Below are 23,745 nucleotides of genomic sequence, written 5' to 3' on the forward strand. Positions count from 1 at the left end.
AATGTAACATACTATCATAGCAATTTTTAGAAGCCTGTTTATGTGCTTAGGGGCAAATCTTAAAACTTACGCGAGGGCGCAGATTTGTTCGCACAACTTGTCATGAACAAATCTACGCCCGATTTTATAACATGTGAGCGCTGCCGCGCGCATGTTATAAAATCCAGGGTTGGCGCACGCAGGGGGGGTGCACAATTGTGCAACCTGCACCCGCTGAGCCGAGCAGCCTGCCTCCGTTCCCTCCGAGGCCGCTCCGATTTCGGAGCGGCCTCGGAGGGAACTTTTTTTTTTGGTTCCCCCACCTTTCCTTCCCTTCCCCTATTAAACCCATCCCCCAGCCCTAACTAAATCCCCCCCCCCACCACCTTTATTTCGTGGAGTTATGCCTTCCTGGCAGGTGTAACTTACACGAGTGTGCCGCCTGCTCCCTGCCCAGGCACAGGCCCCGCCCCTGGACTGCCGTCACACCTCCGGCCCCGCCCACAGACCGCCGCCATGCCCCGGACACGTCCCCGTCCCACCCCTTATTCGAAGCCCCGGGACATACGCGCAGCCCGGGGCTTGCGCGTGCCGCAGAGCCTATGCAAGATAGGCTCAGCGCGCGCAGTGGGAGCTTGGGGCAGGTTTTCAGGGGTTATGCACGTACCCCTTTATATGCATTTATGCATGCAAAACCTATTGACAATTCAATGTCGTGTACTGTAGCAATTTCCAAAAGCCCACTTACACACAGAAAGGGCATTTACATGTGTAAAACCCAGTTTTAAGCGTCTAAATCCTTTTGAAAATTACTCCCTTTACTCTCCATTTATTTCCCTATCTGCTAGGCAATACACGTCTCTCTCTTCGGATGTGACATTAAACTCTCCAGTGCTTGAATGATCACTCATGAAGTGCTCTCTCCTCATCTTTCTGCCCTCATACTCAGGGCCTAAACATGTCATTTTTCCTCTGCTCCTAGACCCTGCTAGACCTAAAATCCTTAAGCTCAAATGTGGGTGTCCTATGCAGTAGCACACAACACTACAGTCGAACCTCAGTGTCAGAACAATGTTCCATCCATTTTCATTCAATAAGTCTAAAATCTGTGGGGTGAATATTTAAATGCATTTATCTGAATAACACAAAAGTTATCCAGATAAATTTTATTTATTTATTTAGACATTTTTATATACCGGTATTAGTTGTGGACGTCATACCAGTTTACATTGAATGAAATTAGGCTTGGAAATTACATGTTAACAGGGAAAACAGAACTGGGAGGGGGGTAACAAGAAGCAGCTATGAAGATTAACAAAACAACTGGGTCCTCAATATGAGGAAAGCATAAACACCATGTGGTGATACATAGGATGAAAGGTTTGTGGGCCATCTATTCTGGATTAGGGATGTGAATCGTTTTTTGACGATTTAAAATATCGTCCGATATATTTTAAATCGTCAAAAAATCGTTAGGGCCACGATACAATACCAATTCCCCCGATTTATCGTTAAAAAATCGTAAATCGGGGGAAGGGGGAGGGCAGGAAAACCGGCACACTAAAACCCCCTAAAACCCACCCCCGACCCTTTAAATTAAACCCCCCACCCTCCCGAACCCCCCCCCCCCAATGCTTTAAATTACCTGGGGATCCGGCGGTGGTCCAGAACGGCGGCGGTCCGGAACGGCCCCCTCAATAGAATCGTGTTGTCTTCAGCCGGCGCCATTTTTCAAAATGGCCGCCGCAAAATGGCGGCGGCCATAGACAAAAACGATTCGACGGAGGAGGTCGTTCCGGACCCCCACTGGACTTTTGGCAAGTCTTGTGGGGGTCAGGAGGCCCCCCCAAGCTGGCCAAAAGTTTCCTGGGAGTCCAGCGGGGTTCCGGGAGCGATTTCTTGCCGCGAATCGTTTTCGTACGGAAAATGGCGCCGGCAGGAGATCGACTGCAGGAGGTCGTTCAGCGGGGGTTCCGGACCGCCGCTGAACGACCTCCTGCACTCGATCTCCTGAACTAGCCAAATATCTTATTCATCTATCTCTATAAATCTCTATCTACTATTAGGGATACAGTCAGGTACTTGTGACCTGGATTGGCCACTATTGGAAACAGGATACTGGGCTTGATGAACCCTTAGTCTGACTCAGGCAATTCTTATGTTCATGTGAGGGTTAAAGTTTTCTGGGAATGTGTTCCTGGATAACTATAACTTAACCAGCTATATTCAAAGGACATAGCTGGTTAAGCAGTGCTAGTTTAAAAAAAAAAAAAAAGAAAAATCAACTGAGCAGGCCTCCCAGCCCGATCCCTCCCACCCCAGTGAAAAAGGCTGGCACAGCTGGCAGATCCTCCCTCCCTCCCCCAAAAATGTGAGTACCCGAAAAGTGCTCCACCCCTGCCAGAAGTCTAGATTGGAACTAGCCAACCTTATGGCTAGACTTTAGATTTTTGGCGAGGGAGGGAGGGAGGCTTTTCAAGATTATAGGCCCAGAAGGATAATTTAATTTTGGGGGGGGAGGAGAGAGGATCAGCTGGCTGGTCAGGCATTTCTTTTGCTGGGAAGCAGGATATGGATTAAAAAAAAAAAAAAAGAAAATCATCTAAGAGGGCTTCCTAGTTTAACTAGCACTCCTTAACCAGCTATTTCTTTTAACTATAACCAGTTAAATTAAAGTTATCTCAGAACATTTTCCCAGATAACTTTGAGATCTAACTGACAATATTCAAATACAGCTAGTTAGGTTTCAAAAGTTATCCGAGCATGCATATGTGGAAAGCTTTAGTCAATATTCAGTAGGATGTTTATCCCACTTAATATCCCAGATAAGAGGAATATAAATCAAACGAATAAATAACTTATCCAATTCATTGTGGCCAGATAAGTTATCACTTTTAGGCTTTTGTGAACCACAATACATACATGTTTAATAATCCTAACTTTTTACAAGTTCAGAAAGCATCAGTAACTGCTATATTTTTTTCCAAGTATCATCTTGTCTTTTTCTGGACTTGACTCTGTTCTTTTGGTCTTATTCTTACATATTCCCATTTTACTAAATTTATTTTTATATTTGATAATTTTTTTTTTAGAGTGAAAGATGGACACCTTTCTATAGGAACACCTCTTGATATTTACAATATCTTTCTCTGGATAAACAGTTCAGGCAATTCACAGGTCCCTGAATACACAGTTCATGACATACTAATAAAGATCTGCTAAATAGGAAGAGCCTACAAGTAATAGCAGCATCTTCTCAGAAAAGGAAAAAAAAAGAAATTAGAGGGCAGTCAAAGATTTTTGTTTTTGCCCAGCAATTTCTTCTTGCTCCACTGGGATTCCAGAGCAATCATGGCACCATGAGCCTTCAGTCCCAGCTACCTAATAATATCCACTTCCACATTTTTAACTCTCCTCCAAGTTATTTAGTCATTACAGCAACAATGCTTCACTAAAACTGTTGCTTTCTTTGAAATTTGGTAGTCATGCATCCTGACTCTAACCATTTGGTGTTAAACAATAGTTGGGACTCCCTCCCTCCCTTCTTCTACATCATCCCCAGCCCTAGTAAATTCAAGGACTAGAAACCAAGCTAACAAATCAAATCCAGATATCCCACATATCAGTCAACAGCATCCAATTTGAAAAATGGAAATGTGGTATATTAAATAAATACATAATAATCAATTCTCTGAAATCACCATGGCCTAGATTCATCATTTTGCTATAAAGTTCACATGAATAACGTGTGCAAAAAGGGGTGTGGTCAGGGTAATTTTTGAGTTACTGCAACATGTGATATTTCACTGCAACACATGTTGAATTTATTGCACCCACAATATTGTCAGTTCACAGCTTGCAAAGTGTCCAAACAGGCATTTCCATGTTTTGGCCTGCTTCTGGAGAGAGAGCCTCTTTATAAAGCTCTCATATTAGTCAACTATTTATATCACTGTAGGAGGGTCAACTAGTAACTCGAGGTGAGGTTTTAGTGATGGTCTACAGTTTGGGGGCCAGTTTTACATGCATAGTCAGAGGTATGACCAGTGCAGTACAAATCAGTGAAAATTTGATGTGATTTGGAATGAGCAAAGGTTCACAAAGATGAAATTTCTACAATGTGCTCTCGCCCTAGCTTGATAGCACCTAGAGTGCATCAAGCTAGGGCTTGCACAGTCAGAGATACGAACAGCACCTAGAGGAGACCTTCAGGGACATAGTAGAGCACTCCTAACTCCAGTCTAAAAATCCTTGTGCTGCTTTGGAGAAGCAAGGTTACCTGGTAGGAGACCATCAAGTTGGTGTGGCAGGAAGTGATCATTTAACTAGAACCTATCCTCCATGTGATGCTTTGTCCTCTTGCACTGAGAATGTGTCTCCAGAAGTCCATGCCAAGGAGAAAACAGTTAGGATAGCCATTGTAATGGGTGCTTCTATCATTAGGAAAGTAGATAGCTGGGTGGCCTGTGGGCATGAGGATCATTTAGTATCTTGCCTGCCTGGTGCAAAGATAGCGGATCTTAGGCGCCATCTAGATAAGATTTTATAGAATGCTTGGGGAGGAGCCAGCTGTTGTAATACACATGAGTACTAATGACATAGCTAGGTGGAGAAGGGATGTTGTGGAGGCTAAATTTAGGTTCTTAGGTAGGAAATTGAAATCCAAAACCTTCAGGGTTGCATCCTCAGAAATGCTTCCCATTCCATGTGCAGGACCCTAGAGGTAGGCCAAGCTCCAAAGTCTGAATGCATGTATGAGACAATGCTGCAGGGAAGATAGTTTTAGGTTTCTTAGAAGCTGGAGAACATTATATGGAAAGGTGAGCTTATTGTGACAGGATGGGCTCCTCCTTATGTTGTGACCGTCACTGCTCGACGTCCTCACTCTGCCCTCTGTGGCGACTCCCTCTGGGTCTGATGGACGGCTGGCTGCTGCGGCGTCTCCATGCCGTCTCCCTCCGGCGTCCCGGGACCGGCTCGACATTGCAGATCCACCATGTTGCCTGAAGACCTAGGGCGTGCGCACATGTGCTCTGATTGAAGTACCAGCAAGAGCGCGAACCTCAGGGGCATCCCCCTGAGATGACGTCATCTGCTTCCAATATTTAAAGGTCTCTATTTCACTATTTTTTGAGGGGGTCATTTACTAAAGGTTTTCTCCCATTCTGTGTCAATGGGAAAAATGCTTAGTAAATGACCCCCTGAGTTAGCAAGGGGTTGGGTATGGGAATGTGTCTCGCTACCTATGGACTACTCTCCCCAAGCTACTCTGCCTCATCGGACTTACCAGAGGTACCTGCTCCTTGGGGGCCTCGCTCTTTTTCTTTACTTTCAGATTACAGATAGGAACCTGTACTCGCTCCTCGAGGGTCCATGTTCCTGGACACTCTGAAGATTCTCTATTGCCTGGAAGCTATCGCTGCTACAAACATTCGTGAGTTACCATCGCTCTCTCAGAGCTTTCCCTGGAACCAGGTACTCGCTCCTTGAGGGCCTAAACCTTTCCAGCTCCTGAGCTTCCTTGAGACCTTATGTGAGTTTTGTCATCTAGTTCTGTTCATGAACTCTGCCTACTCACTTTCTACAATATCTCAACAGCTCAGCCATCCTGGATCGCTGTTACAGTACCTGAGGGACTACAGCCCTGCCGAGCATATCAGCTCACTACTGCCACCTCTGGTGGTTTCAAAAACCTGTTTAATAAAAGAACTAATGTGTGTCTGTCTCCATACTCAAGCCTAGCCGGTGGTCCCTCTCAGGATATCCTCCCAGGGGCGTGGTCATCTGCCACCAGCCCAGGGATCCACCCACAACTATATCAGATTCATTACAGATTGCTACTCCTTAGCAAGATGATATCTGAGACACTACAAGATTGCTGACTCCTCCTTTAGGAGCCAATAATAACAGATTGCCAACTCTGCAGTCTAACAGCAGATTTACATCACCTTAAACAGAGTGCTAACTTTAAAAAGGAGATACAACAGTTTTTAAACTAGAACATTAGGAAAAGCAGACAGTCACTCAGTAGCACAAGGTTCAGAGGAAAATATCGTCAAAGAATGCTGCCAATCCAAATAAGTTAGAATGCCCCAATACAGAAAAAATCCAGATGTATTTAAATACAGAGCAGATAGATAAAAATGACACCAAACTGCCTGTATCCTCTGATAATAGGCAGTTTATGGGTACATATAGAAATAGAAAATAAAACTACTTAAAAATGTCTCTATGTGACTACCAGAACTCTGAAAAATAAGACTGGAGAGTTAGAATATATTGCGCTAAAGGAAGATATAAACATAATAAGCATCTTGGAGACCTGGTGGAAAGAGGATAACCAATGGGACACTGTGATACCAGGATAGAAATTATACAGATATGACAGGGCAGATAAAATTGGTGGATGGGTGACACTACTTTCTCGATACTGTGCTTCAATCAACAAAGTGAAGAAAGAACACTAAACAGAACCTTCCTCCTCTATCTCGAGCTACAAATGCTTCTTTAAGAAAGACTGTAATGAATACACCAGTCATTTGTTAGAAAAAATAACCAGACTAAAAACTCAATTCCCTGCCTGCTCACCAACCAGAGAAGAAGAAAGACATGAACCAGCTAAATGGACCACTTTCGACACGGTCTCTAAATTCAAATCACACAAATTGTTTCTAAAATAAAACCCACAAATCATTCTCCTGACCTCATTCCAGCTAGCTCCTTAAAACTAATACAAAGCACTATCACTCCATCACATTCTAGTCCCAGACAGAGTGAAACAAGCATTGATAAAACCTATCCTAAAAAATAAATCCAGCAGTTTTGATAATTGGGAAAATTATCAACCCATATCTAACCTGCCCTTTTTATCTAAAATTCTTGAAAAAGCCATTTTATCACAACTAGAAAACTATCTCGATGACTATCACATTCTACATCCAAACAAATTCAGAAAAAAAAAAAAATCACTCGACTGAGACCTTTCTTGTATCCTTAAAGGACCCCATATTATGGTGATTTAACAATGAGGAATCTTATTTCCTGGTATTAATTGAGCTAACAGCAGCCTTTGACACTGTTGACCATACTTTTCTATGCCATCAGATGAGAAGAATTGGAATTGACGGCAATGTATTAAAGTGGTTCACCTCATTCCTATCAAAAAGAACATTCCAAGTTAAGAAGAAACCCACCTATGGCAACTCCACAGACTCTAGACCTGGCCAAGTTCAATATTACACCCTCAGACCATGTGCGTGACCTAGGAATATAGACTGACACAAACCTATCAATGGAAAAGCACGTAAATAAATTAATCAAATAAGACTATGCTAAACTGTGCGTACTACAGAGTCTGAAACCATTGCAATTCATGCAGACTTCCGTACAGTCCTGAAAACCCTCATTTTTTCAAACCTGGACTACTGCAACTCACTTCTATTTGGAGTACCAAACTGTCTTCTAAAAAAACTACAACTATTACAAAATGCCAGAGCTAGACTCTTAACAGGATCCAGGAAATTTGATCACATCTCACAGTCACTGATAGTGCTTCATTGGCTGCATGTGCAATCCCGAATCCATTACAAGGTCCTAACACTAATACATACCACCCTCCACTCTAACAACACTGGTCTGGTTGGGGTAGCATTCAACCATACAAGCCTCAGAGATCATCAAGATTTCAAAACAAAGGATTACCAGCTGTGCCTTCATTACAGAATATGTATCTATCAAAAATAAGAGACCATATGTTCTCCATTGCAGGCCCAAAATTATGGAACTCTCTACCCAAGACTTTATGACTGACTCGAGAAACAAAGAAATTAATACCAGACCTAAAAACATGGTTATTTCAGAATACCTATAACCCAAACTTTTTGGATCTCAGTACTTAACCCTACATGGGTAAATCCATTAAGAACCTAACTAGTGAACTAAATACCACAGAACATTTCAATCCTCATTATCTTATCACTTGCCAACCCCCCCCCCCCCAAAAAAAAAAAAAAACCCCACCTGAAACCTTTTTCTTTTCCACCAGTACACTGAGTTAAAAATGCTTGCTCATCCTTGCATATCTTCTCACCCCTGAAAACTAGTCAGCGTATATGCCCTTGAGATCTTTAATCATTGTGGGCCAGATTTTAAAAGGGTTACGCGCATAAGTTATGTGCTTAACCCTTTTAAAAAAAACCCTGCGCGCGCCGAGCCTATTTTGCATAGGCTCGGCAGCACACGCAAGCCCCGGGACGCATGTAAGTCTCGGGGCTTCGCAAGGGGTGCGTGTCGGGGGCATGCCGGGTGGGTGGCACAATTTTCGGGGTGTTTCAGGGGCGTGTCGCTGGCTCGGGGGCGTGGTCGAGGCCTCCAGACCAGCCCCCGGGTCGGGTGATGGTGCCCAGTTGAAATGTATTCTGTGCATTAAAAAAGGTGGAAGGAAAACCAAATGACTACAGGTATGGTTTAATAGTGAGGGGAAAAGGCAAATAAAACCAAAAGAGCATCATTCAAAAAAATAGAAAACAGACCCAAAATGAGAAAAATAGGGAAGAGATATAAGCACTGACAAATTAGATGTAAAAAATTAATGAATGAAACAGGCAAAGAGAGAATTTGAAAAGAAGTTTTATATAGAGGTAAAAACAAGTAATAAAACAAGTACATTCAAAGCAAAAAGCCTGTGAAAAAGTCCATTGGACCGCTAGAAGACTGAGGGGGTAGAAGAGGTGGTCAGGAAGGATAAGGAAATAGCAGAAAAACTAAATTAATTCTTTAGCCTTTGTCTTTATTGAGGAGGATGTTGGGGTTATACCCATCCCGGAAACATTTTTTGGTGGTGATGACTGAGTGCCTACATTGAATCACTATGAAACTAGAGGACGTAATAACAAAGATTGATGGACTACTAAAGAATAATAAATCACCGGGACCAGATGGTATTCATCCCAAAGTTCTGAAGGAACTAAAAAATGAAATTGCAGACTTGGTTCTGATGATTTGCAACCTATCATTTAAAACAGCCATGGTACCAGGAGACTGGAGAATGGCCAATGTAATGCCAATTTTTTTTAAAAGAACTCCAGAGGTGATCTGGGAAACTATAGACTGCTGAGCCTTACATTGGTGCCAGGCAAAATGGTTGAAGCTATTCTTAAAAATAAAAAAAAAAATTACTGACATAAATAGACACGATTTAATGGTAAAGAGTCAACAAGTGTTTTGCAAAGTGGAGTCTTGCCTAATGAATTGACTAGATTTTTTTTTAGGGTGTAAATAAATATGTGGACAAAGGTGAGCTGGTTGATATAGTGTATTTGGATTTTCAGTAGGCATTTGACAAAATCCCTCATGAGAGACTCCTCAGGAAACTGGGAGGTCATGGGATCAGAGGTAGTGTCCTATTGTGGATTGGTAACTGGCTAGAAACTGGTAAACAGAGGGTATGACTAAATGGCCAGTTTTTCAAATGCAGAAAGGTAGTGGAGTGCCCCAGGTTCTGGTATTGGGACCTGTGCTGTTTAGCATATTCATAAATGATCTGGAGAGAGGAATGTCGAGTGAGGTGACCAAATTTGCAGATGACACAAAATTGTTTCAAGTCTTTAAAATAGCAGCAGATTGTGAAGAACTGCAGAAGGATCTCGTGAGACTCGGAGATTAGGCTTCTAAATGTCATATGCAATTTAATGTGGACAAATGCAAAGTAATGAACGTAGGGAAAAATTGTCCCAACTATAAGTTCACAATGCTGGGTTCTGTGTTAGGAGTCACCATCCAAGAAAAGGACCTCTGAGTACTTGTGGACAATACCTTGAAATCTTTAGCTCAGTGTGTGATGGTCAAAAAGGCAAATAGAAAGTTAGCAATTCTTTGGAAAGGAATAGAGAACAAAACTGAGAATATCATGATACCTTTGTATAGATCCATGATGTGACCATATTTTGAGTACTGTGTGCAGCTCTGGTTGCCCCATCTCAAAAAAGACATAGGGCCAGATTTTATAACATGCGCACGGGCGTAGATTTGTGCGCCCAACCCGGCGTGCAGAAATCTACGTCCAATTTTATAACATGCCCGCACAGCCACACGCATGTTATAAAATCCGGGGTCGGCGCGCACAAGGGGGTGCACACTTGTGCACCTTGCGCGTACCGAGCCCTAAGACAGCCCCGATGGCTTTCCCCATTCCCTCCGCCCCCCCACCTTCCCCTCCCTTCCCCTATGTAACCCGCCCCCCAGCCCAAACTAAATCCCCCCCTACCTTTATTTTGTGATTTACGCCTGCCTCTGGGCCCGCAAGTTACGCCTGCCTCTGGGCAGGCGTAACTTGCGCGCGCCGGCCAAGTGCCAGCGCGTGAACCCTTGGCATGGCCGCTGTGCCGGAGGCCTCGGTCCCTCCCCCAGACCGCTCACGGGCCAGCACCCGCCCACGCCCCCGCCCCTTTTTCAAAGCCCCGGGACATACGCGCGTCCCGGGGCTTGCGCGCGTTGCCGAGACTATGCAAAATAGGCTTGGGGCGCGCAGGGACAGGTTTTCAGGATTACGCGCGTAACCCTTTGAAAATCTGCCCCATAGTGAACATAGAAAAGGTACAGAGAAGATGACAAAAATGATAAAGGGGATGGAAAGGTTCTCTTATAGAGAAAGGCTGACTAGATTAGAGCTCTTTATCTTAGAAAAGGAATGACAGAGAGGATATGATTGAAATTTCTAAAATCATAAGTGGTAAATAGAGAATGGTTATTTACACTTTCAAACACTAAGACTAGGGGATACTCCATGAAACTAGCAGATTTAAAACAATTTGAAAGAGGGTTTTTTTTTTTTTTTTACTCGGCACACGTTCAAGCTATGGAATCTATTGCCTGAGGACGAGGTTAAGACAACTGACTTTAGTGGGGTTCAAAAGAGGATTGGACAAGATCCGGATGGAAAAGTCCATAAACAATTGTTAGCCAGATAGTCTTGGGTCAACACTTGTCCTGTGATACAAGAAATAGATGGGTCTGATGGGGACCTGATGGGTACTTGATACCTAGATTGGATACTGTCAAAGACCAAATATTGGGCTCAATGGATCTTGGTTTAACCCAGCATGGCATTTCTTATGGTCTTAGTTAAAGCAGGATACGTATAGGAAATTAATATCCTGTATTCCAGTCAGATTGGGTCAAGTTCCACTGAAAGTTTTATATGGATTAGATCACTGCCATGGGACAAGGAGGTGCTCCTTTTTAAAGATGGCTCACCTGGAAAACAGATCAAATGTAGTTCTGCGTTTGGTTTGTTTAGTTATGTTCAGCTATCTGAACTCAACAGGAAGTATAACAAAGAACAGAACTGAATGCAAAATCTTTAAAACATCATGCAGCTGGCTTAAGCTGAATGTGGTTGTAGTTTACCACCAGTTAACATCTGGGATCCTGAACAGAGTTGAAGAGCTTTGCCAGCATTTCAGAGCCCTCCATGAAACTAACTGTCACACCTCTAGGGGAGAGAGACCTGTATGGTCTCATAATCTCATGCATTGTGTGATATCTTTTTGTTGGTCCTTTAGAAAATGTATCACATCCTATAAACACTTCACACTTGCACAGTTGTTTGTGTAGCTCTTACAGTATGCTTTTGTTTTGCATAAAGGCTGTTGAGTGTGTAAATGTTTGATGTGCATTTTGATGGTTTTATGTGTTTGCAAGTAATCAGCCTAGAATTACATTTGTTATATTTGGCAGCATTCAATTTTTTAAATAATGAAATACTGTAAAATGTTGCTTTTTCTACATGCCAAATGAAAAATACAGAAGGCCAGAGCATGCATGACGAAGCAAAAGCTCTGAATGTATCCATTTTTAACACACCACTTAGGGCTCAGAAATGAAAGGGAAAACTTTTGGGGATGGTCTGCTGGGTGGGGGAAGATGCACTTGCCAGGGAAAGAATGCATTTACTACTTCTACTGCCCACCTACCCCCAAAACAAAAATTATTGTCCCTGTCAAGTAAATCCTGGAAGAATATTTCAAGCCCTGCTCATAAGAACAACATTGGAAACCATATTTAAGTTTCCCTTGCTGGTAATGGGATGGTAAAGCAAAATACGTGAAGATCAATATGGCTGACATAAATCCACCACGTAAATAACTATTTTGATGCTATCGCTTATTGTGGATATGCATTTCCTGAACACATCTCATGTTTCGTAACACCATTCCTTATCCTAATGAAGATTTAAATCAGAAGCCAGTGTGAGAGCTTACCTGTTCTGGTCTGAGACCTGGTGGAACCCAAGTATATTCTTCCAAAGCACAACCAGAATCATCATCAGACGTTGAACTTCGCTGACACCCAAAGGCAAGTTTGTTCATTTTGGGTTCCATCTCCAAAGGCATAATAGTGCACTGCACAATCAGCTTTTCAGTCACAGTTCATCAAGCACCAATTCTGAAAAGATGGTACAAATAGAAAATGCTGCATATGAAATTACATAATGCAAACTCCATGGTCAATTTTTTTTTTTTTTTTTAATTATTCACAAGCAAAGGTCATTTATTTATAAAATTTATATCCTGCTGATCCACAAATCTCAGCTTTCATTTGTTTTAATGTAATCAGTTAATCAAGGTGTTAAACTTCTACTCTCTGCCTTTTGACTGCAGAGCTTACAAGTGTTTTCATTAAAATATGTAAGAAACAGCATGGCGAAATCCTTAGCTTGAAGCTTTACTGTGTCTTTAAGGGGCCAATTTTCAAAATAAAATTGACCACAGCTGAGCATCTACATATAAGTGCCTAAAAGGTCTTGGAGGCTGAGATAAAGTGCAGAAACAAATTAGGTTCCCAGTGTTGTCTGTCAGTGCTGGGTAACTTAGACACCTAAATCTAGGAAAATTAAATGCAGGCCTAAATTTAGGTGAATTTTCAGCTGAAAACATTGGCGCCCGATATTTAAAACATACTTAACTGGATAAATCCTACTTATCTGGCTAAATATTTAGACAGATAAGTCAGGGGCAGGGAATGGGCATAACTGGGAGGAGCTATGTATCCTAAGTTAGATGGATAAGCGCCAATTTTTGGACTTATCCATCTGACTTACAAGAATAAGTTTATATCTGATTCAGAACAGGTCTATAGTTTTCTGGCCTTTTGTGGTCGGATAACTCTCTACTTATCTGGATATCTTCAAAAAATATCTGGATAAGCGTGTTTTTGAAATTAAAAAATGAAAAAGTGAAGGAGCCTGCGGCCCGCTTTCTTCTCTCCCGCCCATGAAATGGCAACCATGGCTCTATCAGGCCTTGCATCCCTCACCCCACATTGCCACAGATTGAAAAAAAATATTTCAAGGATCGCAGGTTGAGCCCTCGCCCCCAACTCCCATTCATAACAAATGGTGATTCCACCCCAGACCGGCCATCCTCCACATCTGCCCTGACCCCTCCCGTTCTCCCCTCCCCCCAAAAAAACGTATAATTCCCTGCCGGTAAGCTTCAGCATTGAAGCATAAACTAAGGGTAACTTATGCTTCCGGCACATCTTCCGTCAGAAGCTGCGCTGGACCTCGCTCATGCAGGGATCAAATCTCATGGTCTTCACTGAAGTTATGCATAACAGCCTCTTGTTTTCTGAGCAAAGGAAACAGTTTGGCCTATATTTTACTAACTGCTTACCCAAATACTGTGGTCCCGATCCATGTAAATATTTAAAAGCTACAGTTAAAGCTTTTAAACTCCAGATGAGTCATAATTGGCAACCAGTGTAATTCTGACAAAACTATATTCTGCCTGAATGTGCACCCTGTCAACAGGCATGCTGCTGAGTTCTGAATTAATTATAGTTTGTTAGGCAGTTTTTTTTCAGTAACCCTAAATATAAGCCACTACAATAATCCAGTCGAGTAATAACTGTGGCATAAATAATACATACACAATTCTTTTGATCAATTTAGATGAGTGAATTATGCACAGTTGTTGCAGATGAAGACCACCGCCTCTAACCAATAGAACAATATGTTGCTCCAATGATAACCATGTATCAATATGAATGACCAAGTTAAGAGCAAAGTCCTTTATTGGTCTACAGACAAAAACGTACATAGAAGCTCATTTTTCCTAACCCAGAGGACCTGTTTTCAGAGAATTCAATTTGAATTTATTAATATGCAGCCAGGATGATTCAGTTATCAAACAATGGTTCATATCCTCTAATACCTCCTTGCAGTTGGGACCCAAGGAAACATAGTTATGTTATATTTCATCTGCAAACAGATGATACCAGAACCCACATTTTCCAATAATCTTTGTCAATAGCTAGAAGTAAATGTTGAATAAAAGGAGAGAGAGCAATGAAACTCGAGGGACCTTCACAAACCAGGGAAGGGGCACAGAATGAGTTATTACCCTTGGTCACATACTAGGACCATTCATATAAAAGACTCCAGCCAATTGAAGGAGAAACCTGAAATACCAAAAGCAGCTAAACGATTTAACAGGATTTCATGATTTACAGTGTCAAATGGCGCACTGAGATCTAATATCAAAATGGATTCATCCTCTCTGCCCAATTCATTATGCAAATTGTCAATAACAGTAATTAAAGCTGTTTGGGTACTGTGATATTTCCTAAAACCAGACTACTGCAAACATAAGATATTGGCCTTATCTACAGATTACTGGAGGTGGAAAGCCACAGCCTTCAGAAAGGGCATGCTGGAAGCTGGGTGGTAAATTTCTGACTGAGCAGGATCTGCTTCTTTCAAACCCCAGGGCATACATCCTTCTTTCGATGATGCATTATTAATCTAAATGGGTTTAGAAATTCATCCTTTGCAATCCTATTCCATTTTGAAGGACATGGGTCAACTAAGGTAGTTGTTGGGTGCACACTTGAAATAACTTCCATACCCTCCATGCTAATTTCCCTAAATAAAGAGATTTATTTTGCATCCGGAACTCAGATTTACAGCATTTTGAACATTTTCATTTGAATCTTCTAATTTTCTATGGATGTTTACAATTTAATTAATAAAAAAGTCTCGCAATCTATTCCCCCCCCTCCCCCGGTAAAATTATCAATCTCAAAGTCTATTTATATACATTTCACTTACAAAAGACATCTAAATATTTGCTATTTTCATAATACACAGCAGTCAAAGAAATAAACTGGATTCCCCCCTACAGCAATAAACATGCTTAGTTTAAAAAAAATTCAATAAATATAATAGTTTCAATGCAACTAAAATTAGATAATTTAAAAAAAACAAAATAATTTTTAGTTGAAATAAAGAACGAGCAATACTGATGGCAGTTACTGTTCTTATCATTAAGTAATACCCTCTTTTAGGGGTTTTGTGCTTTTAAACATTGATACAAAATTAAGCAAACTGCCAGTAGGTAGATCTTATCTCAACTAGTCAGCTAATATAATTTGACATTACTTCACCCTCAACAAAGTAAAAATGACCTTATTTCCTGCTCTACTATTTGAAGGTTATGACCTTTTCAACAATGCACTGTAAATCATAGCAATTCATTCATTTTTATTTTAATTAAAAGCTTTGGTCTCGATTTACTAAGCAATTTTTCCATTTACACAAAATAAAATAAAATCATTAGTAAATGACCCCCTTTAATTTTCTCCATTGTGTCACAATGAAAGATGAATGATTTTGATTCAGGGGCCAAGAACATAAAAGCAGAAACATATTTACAGAGCCAGTGTATACAGCATTGTACAAGATCATTTGCATGATTACAATGTCCCTGCTTCGGGGTTTACAGTCTATAAATCTGGGCATTTTCGGGTTAAGTAACTTGCGCAAGATCACATAGCGAGGAGTGGCTAGTAGAACCAGGAGCTAAGAACATAAGAAACAACATGCTGCGTCAGACCAAGGTCCATCGAGCTCAGCATTCTGTCTCCAGCAGTGGCCAATCCAGGCCACAAGTACTCGTTAGATCCCCGTCCCAGTCAGATCTCACATTTTCGGCTCTGTGCTACAGCCATTACATTTCACAGACATCCCTAGCACTACAAGCAGATAGGGTCCCTATTAAATCCCAGCAGTTTTTTCTGTGAAGAGTTCTAGCAGATATGATGGTCCTGGAAAAAAAATATGACTGACACAGCTAAAGAAGTGACCTGTGTGGACAGTGCACATTGTCTTTGGACATTTCCTCCATTGGTCCAATATATGGTATCACAGCCTGGAAGAGTTTGTCAGACAGCTTGCTGACACAAAGGAAATCCTGTTCCAAGCACATTAGTGGAAACTTGAATTCATTCAATGACAAATACCCATAGCAGCAAATCTTTAACTCTTATAGCAGATGCAGTGACCACAGAATTAAACAAAAGAAATCCTGGGTAAATACAGGTAATTGATAACATAAGAGACTCTGGTGCTAGTTATTGAAACTCCTCTTTCCTGACACTCCAGGCTCATCACTTCTCTTTAGCTGTACTCAATAAGTCTTACTGCTTAAAATAAGACTGTCTTATTTACAGTGAGATGGTTTAAACACGCTAGATGTTATATTTTCTATGAGAATAACTTTCAAACAACTCCACATGGCCCCATATATGTGTATGTAACCCCCACCTCCAGTAACAGGCCCTGCATTGGTAAGGCCATAAAAGAATTTTATTGTCTCTTCAGTACAGGAACCCTGGCTAGCTGGACACAGGCTCTTTTCTTTCCCAAAAGCACGAGTTCTTTATTGGATGGGGGGAAGTTTCCTTTCAGGGCCCCGAATGCCAAGGGTGTATTGCGGATCTGTACAACCCTGGGAGAGGAGCCCACATAGTAGAGCTCCACTCCAGACTCCGTGGTGGTGTCCAAAATAAAGTTATACTGGCAGATAAGCAGATGGATATGGCAGAAATGATTCCGTTCTCAGCCTCACAGTTAAGCCTTTCAAGTTACTGTTTTTTCTCTCAATCTGTGCAGACGTATTCCTCACAGGGACCCAGGGTATCCCACATTCCAGGGAGTGGAGGAGTGAAGGCCTTGGGTAGGAAAGGTGACCGCTTTAGTTGTGTGGCAGGGATTCCCCTCCGACCCTGGACAAAAAAATTGGACAAAACAGTCTTGGCACAGAGAGTTTACAAATCCCTTTCTCTCCCCAGGGGTGAAGACTCCGGGTGGGCATCCTCAATGATGTCAGAAAGTTCTTAGTCACGGTATTAAGTCCCTTGGTTTTGGTTCCTTGCATCTGGATCCCCAATGGGAGGAATCCCTCTGGAACAACAGCTCCTGATGTTCCCTCCAGGTAGTAAGGGACAGCCAAACATTTCCTCCTGTCTCTTCCCTTGTAAATCAAATTACTATCGGAGGATCCTGGTACTGGGTCACCACCAACCTCCGACCTCAATGAGGTGTAGAGGGGGCAGGTCTTCCCTATCCCTGTGCAGCCCCCAAAACAGGGTTCCCCCAATCCCTGAATCCAGATAGAGCACCAGGCCTCCTACCAAGAAAATTGCAAAAAGCTTGAAAATATACCCAGAGGGATATCCCCACCAGGTAGTGGGTAGACTGGGTAAGGAAACCCTCCCAACCCTGGTCAGCTTCCACAGGCTGGGTATGAAAGGTACAATTCAGATTAAACTCAACTACCTCCTAACTTCACAAAAACCATAAAGGACTGCCCACAGACTTCAGTGGAGCTGCTTAAAAACCCCCGCAAGGGGGACGGCCATTCCAAACTCCTCAAAGGGAGGGGCTGCATTTGAATGGTATCCCCTCCCTTACTGATCTACCTTGCTTTAGTTAAAAAAATAGAAGTCACCCAGGGCTTACTGGCAGCACGACATGTGCGTATGGGCACACAGAGATTTATGATAGTATTTTATAACCCACATGTATTATAAAATATGTGCATGTCCAACTTCCAAAATGCACAAGTATGCATATTTGCATGTGAATACGGAGCAATGCATTGAAAGCATAGTTCAATGAAACGTACATTTCATGCGTAAAACCCGACTTATGTGTAGATGTTAACAGACTTTTAAAACATTTTATTTTATTTATTTAAAAGTTTTTATATACCGCAAAATAAGGCATGTATATGCCCATCTAGGCGGTTATGCACGCGCAACTGAAATGACCAGTTTTCTAATTTCTCCACTACTTCACTCGGGTCTCCAGATCATTGAGACCCACCTGATTCTTCAGTCCGCAGTCCCCCCATGTCACTCACACCTCCCAGCCAGCAACACAAAATAAATAAGTCTGAAATCAATAACGCAAGATAATTAGCAGGAGTGAAATTGATTGAGCAAGTTGCCAAATGTACGCGTATAAATCGCTCATAAAATAGCAACTTACGCATATAACTTTTGGCCCTGCCCCGGAAAGCCCCAGACCGCCCCTGTTTTTCATGTGTGTATGTATGCATGAACTTTCGATGTTTTAAAATAAGGATTATGCACTTACATGCCTATATGCTAATTTGATGCACGTGTTTTAAAAGTTCACTCCTAGGTTTCTAAATATTATCTATGTTCAGTATTGGCACTAATCCATCTCCCTAACTGCTTATTATCTAAATAAATGAGAATTTAAAATGTATAGACTGTTACAGGTTTTTTTGCTGCCTAGTTCTATACTAATTTACACCATGTGTTTTGTCCATAAAAATAGTTGCCTTCTTAGAGCAACAACAATATCTGGATTCCTAAAAGCAGCAACAGACCGGATTTGTGGCTTTCCTGCATCCTCTTTTGCCCTTATTCATGCATTTCCTTTCTTGTCCTAATATTTCCTCCACGCCTTGTTTTTCAAATACCTCCTTCCCAAATAGGGATGCCCAGTTTTGAACCGATAAAGATCAGTTGTAAGCAAACTCATACAGTGTCCAGTCGGAAGCACTGAAAAGAATGTAAAAATCCAGGTCCTGTGGCAGGTGACTCCTTCCCGCCTCACTACTACTTCCAGTAAGAAAACTGGGAAGGCAGAATTGGCAGCTCCTCAGTGTCAGGTCGATACAGTAAAGTGTGCTCCGTCAGAGCGCACTGTCAGCCTGCTCTGGACGCGTGTTTTCCCTTACCCCTTATTCAGTAAGGGGAGGAAAACACGCGGCCCACCCGCGGCACCTAATAGCGCCCTCAACATGCAAATGCATGTTGATGGCCCTATTAGGTATGCGCGCGGGATTCAGTAAGTAAAATGTGCAGCCAAGCCGCACATTTTACTCTAAGAAATTAGCGCCGACCCAAAGGTCGGCGCTAATTTCTTCCGGCGCCAGGAAAGTGCACAGAAAAGCAGTAAAAACTGCTTTTCTGTGCACCCTCCGACTTAATATCATGGCGATATTAAGTCGGAGGTCCCCAAAAGTAAAAAAAAAATAAAAATTTGAATTCGGCCCGCGGCTGTCGGGCCGAAAACCGGATGCTCAATTTTGCCGGCGTCCGGTTTCCGAGCCCATGGCTGTCAGCGGGCTCGAGAACCGACGCCGGCAAAATTGAGCGTCGGCTGTCAAACCCGCTGACAGCCGCCGCTCCTGACAAAAAGGAGGCGCTAGGGACGCGCTAGTGTCCCTAGCGCCTCCTTTTCCCCGTTTTTCCCGCGTCACCTCATTTAAATACTGAATCGCCCGCACCGGCGAAGGGCTGGTGCGCGCGCCGGGAGAGCGGGCGTTCGTCCGCTCTCCCGCGGTCTTACAGTATCGACCTGTGTGAGAGCTGAGCTGTATCCCTGCAGCCCCGCCCCTGCATCCTCTTCCTGTGCAGAGCTGGCCAATAGAAGCTGTGAGGAGAGAGGGCGGAACCTCACCCAGCAGAGCAGCCCTACGGCTCCTCCCCCACCTCCTCTCTCTGCTGTGACTGCAAGCTGTGTGTGTGGGGGGGGGGGCACATCTCAGTCTCCCCACCTCCTCCCTGGCTCTCTGCATCTGCTGCACTATATGCTGGGAGGTGACAGCAAAGCGCTGCTTACGCCTCAGAGGATGGAAAAAGGAGGGGAGCAAGCGACAGACGAGGGCACAGGGGCTAGAGAAGAGAGAGAGAGAGAAACAGCAGAGGGCATAGGGGAGATAGGAGGGATAGAAAGAAGGGGACAGAGGGAAAACGAGAGAGAAAGTAGGGGAACAAAGAACAGAGGGAAAACAGAGACAAAGAAGGCAGAGGGGGCAATATTGCATACATTTATGCAAATGTATTACAGTAGACAAAGACACACCTTCCATACTGCCCCTGCCCGCCATGGTCTATGGAAACGTTGACAGCTCTCTTCCCAGATTCTATGTCAGTATTTTGTCCTTGACATGTATACAGTGTATTGTGCATGATTCTAGTGAGCATCACTATAGCAGTCCCCCAATTGCCACCAATTCATGGAGAAGTAGGAGGCACTTTCAAAAACTATGAACATCAATCTCTCTTCAAAATAAAACAAAAATCAGAATTAAGAAAGAATCTTGGAGGTCTATATTAAAAAGCATTTAGCTGGATAATTCAGAAGTTATCTGGCTAAATGAAAGTTTGGGACCCGAGGTGATCCAGGAAACTACAGACCAGTGAGACTGAAATCTGTGTAAAGCAAAATGCTAGAAACTATCATAAAGAACAAAATTTCTGAACATATAGATAAGCATAGTTTAATGGGACAAAGCCAACATGGATTTAGCCAAGGGAAGTATTGCCTTACAAATTTGCTACATTTTTTGAGAACGTAAATAAACATGTGGATAAAGGTGAGCCAGTCGATAGTGTATTTGTAATATTTCCAGAAAACGTTTGACAAAGGCCCTCATGAGAGACTTCTTAAAAAATTAAAAACTGATGGGATAGGGGCAGTGTCCTATTGTGGATTGGGAAATGGTTAAAAGATAGAAAATAGGGAATAGGGCTAAATGGAAAATTTTCCCAGTGGAAAAAGGTGAACAGTGGAGTGCCCTAGAGATCTGTTCTGGGACCACTGCTTTTTAATATATTTATAAATGACCTGGAAATGGGAACAATGAGTGAGGTGATCAAATTTGCCGATGACACAAAACTATTCAAAGTTGTTAAGTCACAAAATGATTGTGAGAATTTGCAAGAGGACCTTGCAAAACTGGGAGACTGGGCATGCAAATGAAATTGAATGTGGACAAATGCAACGTGATGCATTTAGGGAAGAGTAACCCAAATTATAGCTACACAGTTCAAGATTCCATATTAGGAGTCTCCATTCAGGAAAAGGTTCTAGGCATCATCGTGGATAGTATGTTGAAATCCTCTGCTCAGTGTGCAGCAGCCAAGAAAGCAAATAGAATGTAAGGAAAGGAATGGAGAATAAAACAGACAATATCATAATTCCTCTGTATCGCTCCATAGTGCTTTCGTATCTCGAGTATAGTGTGCAATTCTGGTCACCACATCTCAAAAGAGATATAGCAGAATTAGAAAAGGTACAGAGAAGGGCGACCAAAATGATAAAGGGAATGGAAAATTCCCCTATGAGGAAAGGCTAAAGAGTTTAGGACTCTTCAGCTTAGAGAAGAGACAGCTGAGAAAAGATATGACAGAGTTCTATAAAATAACGAGTGGCATGGAACAAGTAAACGTTAATCGGTTGTTTACTCTTTCAAAAGATACAAAGACTAGGGGGGCACACAAATAAGTTACTAAGTTGTACATTTAAAACTCATAAGAGAAAATGTTTTTTACTCAACTCATAATTAAGCTCTGGAATTCATTGCCAGAGGATGTGGTGAAAGCTGTTAGTGTAGCTGCATTTAAAAAAGGGTTTCCTGGAGGAAAAATTCCATAAATCATTATTAAGGTGGAGTTGGAGGAATTCACTGCTTATTCCTGGGATACGCAATATGGAATATATCTACCCCCTGGGATCCTGCCAGGTACTTGTGACCTGGATTGGCCACTGTTGTAAACAGGATACTGGGCTTGATGAACCCTTAGTCTTATGGTCTAACAGAAGGAACATTAATATTCTTAATCTTGCTGTGTCCACTGACATGAAATGGGCTGAAAAGAGAGCTGAAGGATTACAAAGAAACACTAAACGGAAAATACCGCAAATGAAATAAAATGCAACCGCTGTTTGTGCATACCAAAAATTTTGTTCTGAAGTATTTCATTTCTATTCTATTAACGCCTAAAGCTGTCAGGACCCACGGGTACCACTGACCAGGGAGTATAATTGAGACCAGCAGTTTTAACCTGGAACTTGCACTATGACATTTCCTTTCCTGCAAACAGAGGGGAAAAAAAAAGAGCTATGACAGTAGAACAAAGTGAAAAGACCTTTTTTTTTTTAGCTCTTTTAATGAAAAGAGGACCTGCTTGGGTGGGAGGGTATGAAAAGAAGGGCAAAAAGGAAAAAGCAGAAATACTAAGCAAGTACTTTTGTTTAATAAAGAATGGGTTGAAAGAGAAACTATAGCACAAACAATAGAAAACAGAAACAACCTCATTTACAAAAATAATGCAACATAGAACTAGCAAAACTGAAAATGAGCAAGGCAACAGAGCCATATGAGAAACAACAGGTTACAGGGGCCTGCTATTTTGTACAGAGAGAGAATGATTTTCTAACTGTGGTGTCCCTCCCGACGCAGCCAGCTTGGCGAAACACGGGGTCCGTGTCGGGGGACCCTTGAACTGAATTGGAATACTATGTATCTAACAGTGGAGTTGCCATAATAAAAATTTATTGATGGAAGAACTTTGGACCAACAGAGAATTTTTCTGCACTTCTCGTGGATTACTTGCTCACGTATTGGTGTTTTTGGATTTCTCCAGCTCAATTGGAAGCAGGGCTGAGATCTGGCACCATGAGCCTTCAATTACAAATACCTGGGGATTTTCATCCCCTGTTTTAGATTCCCTCCCAAGTCTCTTAACCAAGTCACTGCAACAACAGTCCTCAGCTGTGGGGTCACACAACAGGGCTCCCTCCGGACCCCTGCAATCATAGGCCCCGAGTCCAGTCACTAGCTGTCGCCGTGAAGTGTTGGCTGAGGTTTCACCCTCAGGGGTTGTGAGTGCTGCCTTTGCAGCATCCCTAGCTCCAATTAACCCGGGCATGGAACCCAAGCCCTCTGGATGGCAGCGCACAACAGTTTCCATCAAGCCACTGAACTGGCCCTGCTGAGCCTGGTTTAGAACTCAAGAGCCCAGTGCACTGTGCCATTTGTAGTTCTGCCTTGTGCATTAGAAAACTGCATGACTGGTACTGACGTGCAGAAAGAGAGAACGTCAGAGAGCCACTACTGCTCTAAAGTCTCCCTCCAGGAACCAAATCACTTGGCATTTCTGAGAACCTGAAATTAGAACCCCTCCCATTTCCCCAAGATCCAAAATATCCACTTTGAGAAATACAAAAAAAAGCTAGGATCGAAACTCTCCCTGAATCTGCCCCTCCTGGACCTTTTTGCCTCCGTTGTGTAGAAGGAATCCATCTTTATCTTTTAGAAAAAAATTATTAATCGGCCATGGTGGGATGAGCTCCACCACGGCCAGAGGGCCTCCTGCTATCTTCGGGCCATAAGGCCCCACTGGCAGCCCGTGGCCATTTCTCTTGCCACCGGCCTGTCTACTGCCGTATGGCTGGGGAGGGGGGGGGAGCAGGAAAATCGGTGGGACATACAGCAGCAGGCAAGGCTGCGGGGCTGCTGGCGGAGACTTACCAGCAGGCAGCTAAAGAAGGAGAGAGCCTGCGGCCTTCCCGGGTGTGCCGCTCCATACAAATACACAGAATGCACACCTAGTCGCGCCGGGCCTGACTGGAGACAGATATCATCCCTTTTCAAAAAGGCT

General features: G+C 42.7%; 1 protein-coding gene across 2 annotated transcripts in view; it reads right to left on the reverse strand.

Annotated features, from left to right (window-relative positions):
- The window catches only part of PRICKLE1 (prickle planar cell polarity protein 1), a 198,604-nt gene that overhangs the window by 19,413 nt on the left and 155,446 nt on the right, over positions 1-23,745 (reverse strand). For both annotated transcript variants that reach the window (XM_029616285.1, XM_029616286.1), the window contains one exon: positions 12,240-12,423. In XM_029616285.1, coding sequence (XP_029472145.1) covers positions 12,240-12,371 — 132 coding nt within the window. In that variant the 5' untranslated portion in view covers positions 12,372-12,423. The remainder of the gene's footprint in view (positions 1-12,239; positions 12,424-23,745) is intronic.

The sequence above is a fragment of the Rhinatrema bivittatum genome, chromosome 9 (assembly GCF_901001135.1).
Source record: "Rhinatrema bivittatum chromosome 9, aRhiBiv1.1, whole genome shotgun sequence".
In the NCBI taxonomy this organism is placed as follows: domain Eukaryota; kingdom Metazoa; phylum Chordata; class Amphibia; order Gymnophiona; family Rhinatrematidae; genus Rhinatrema; species Rhinatrema bivittatum.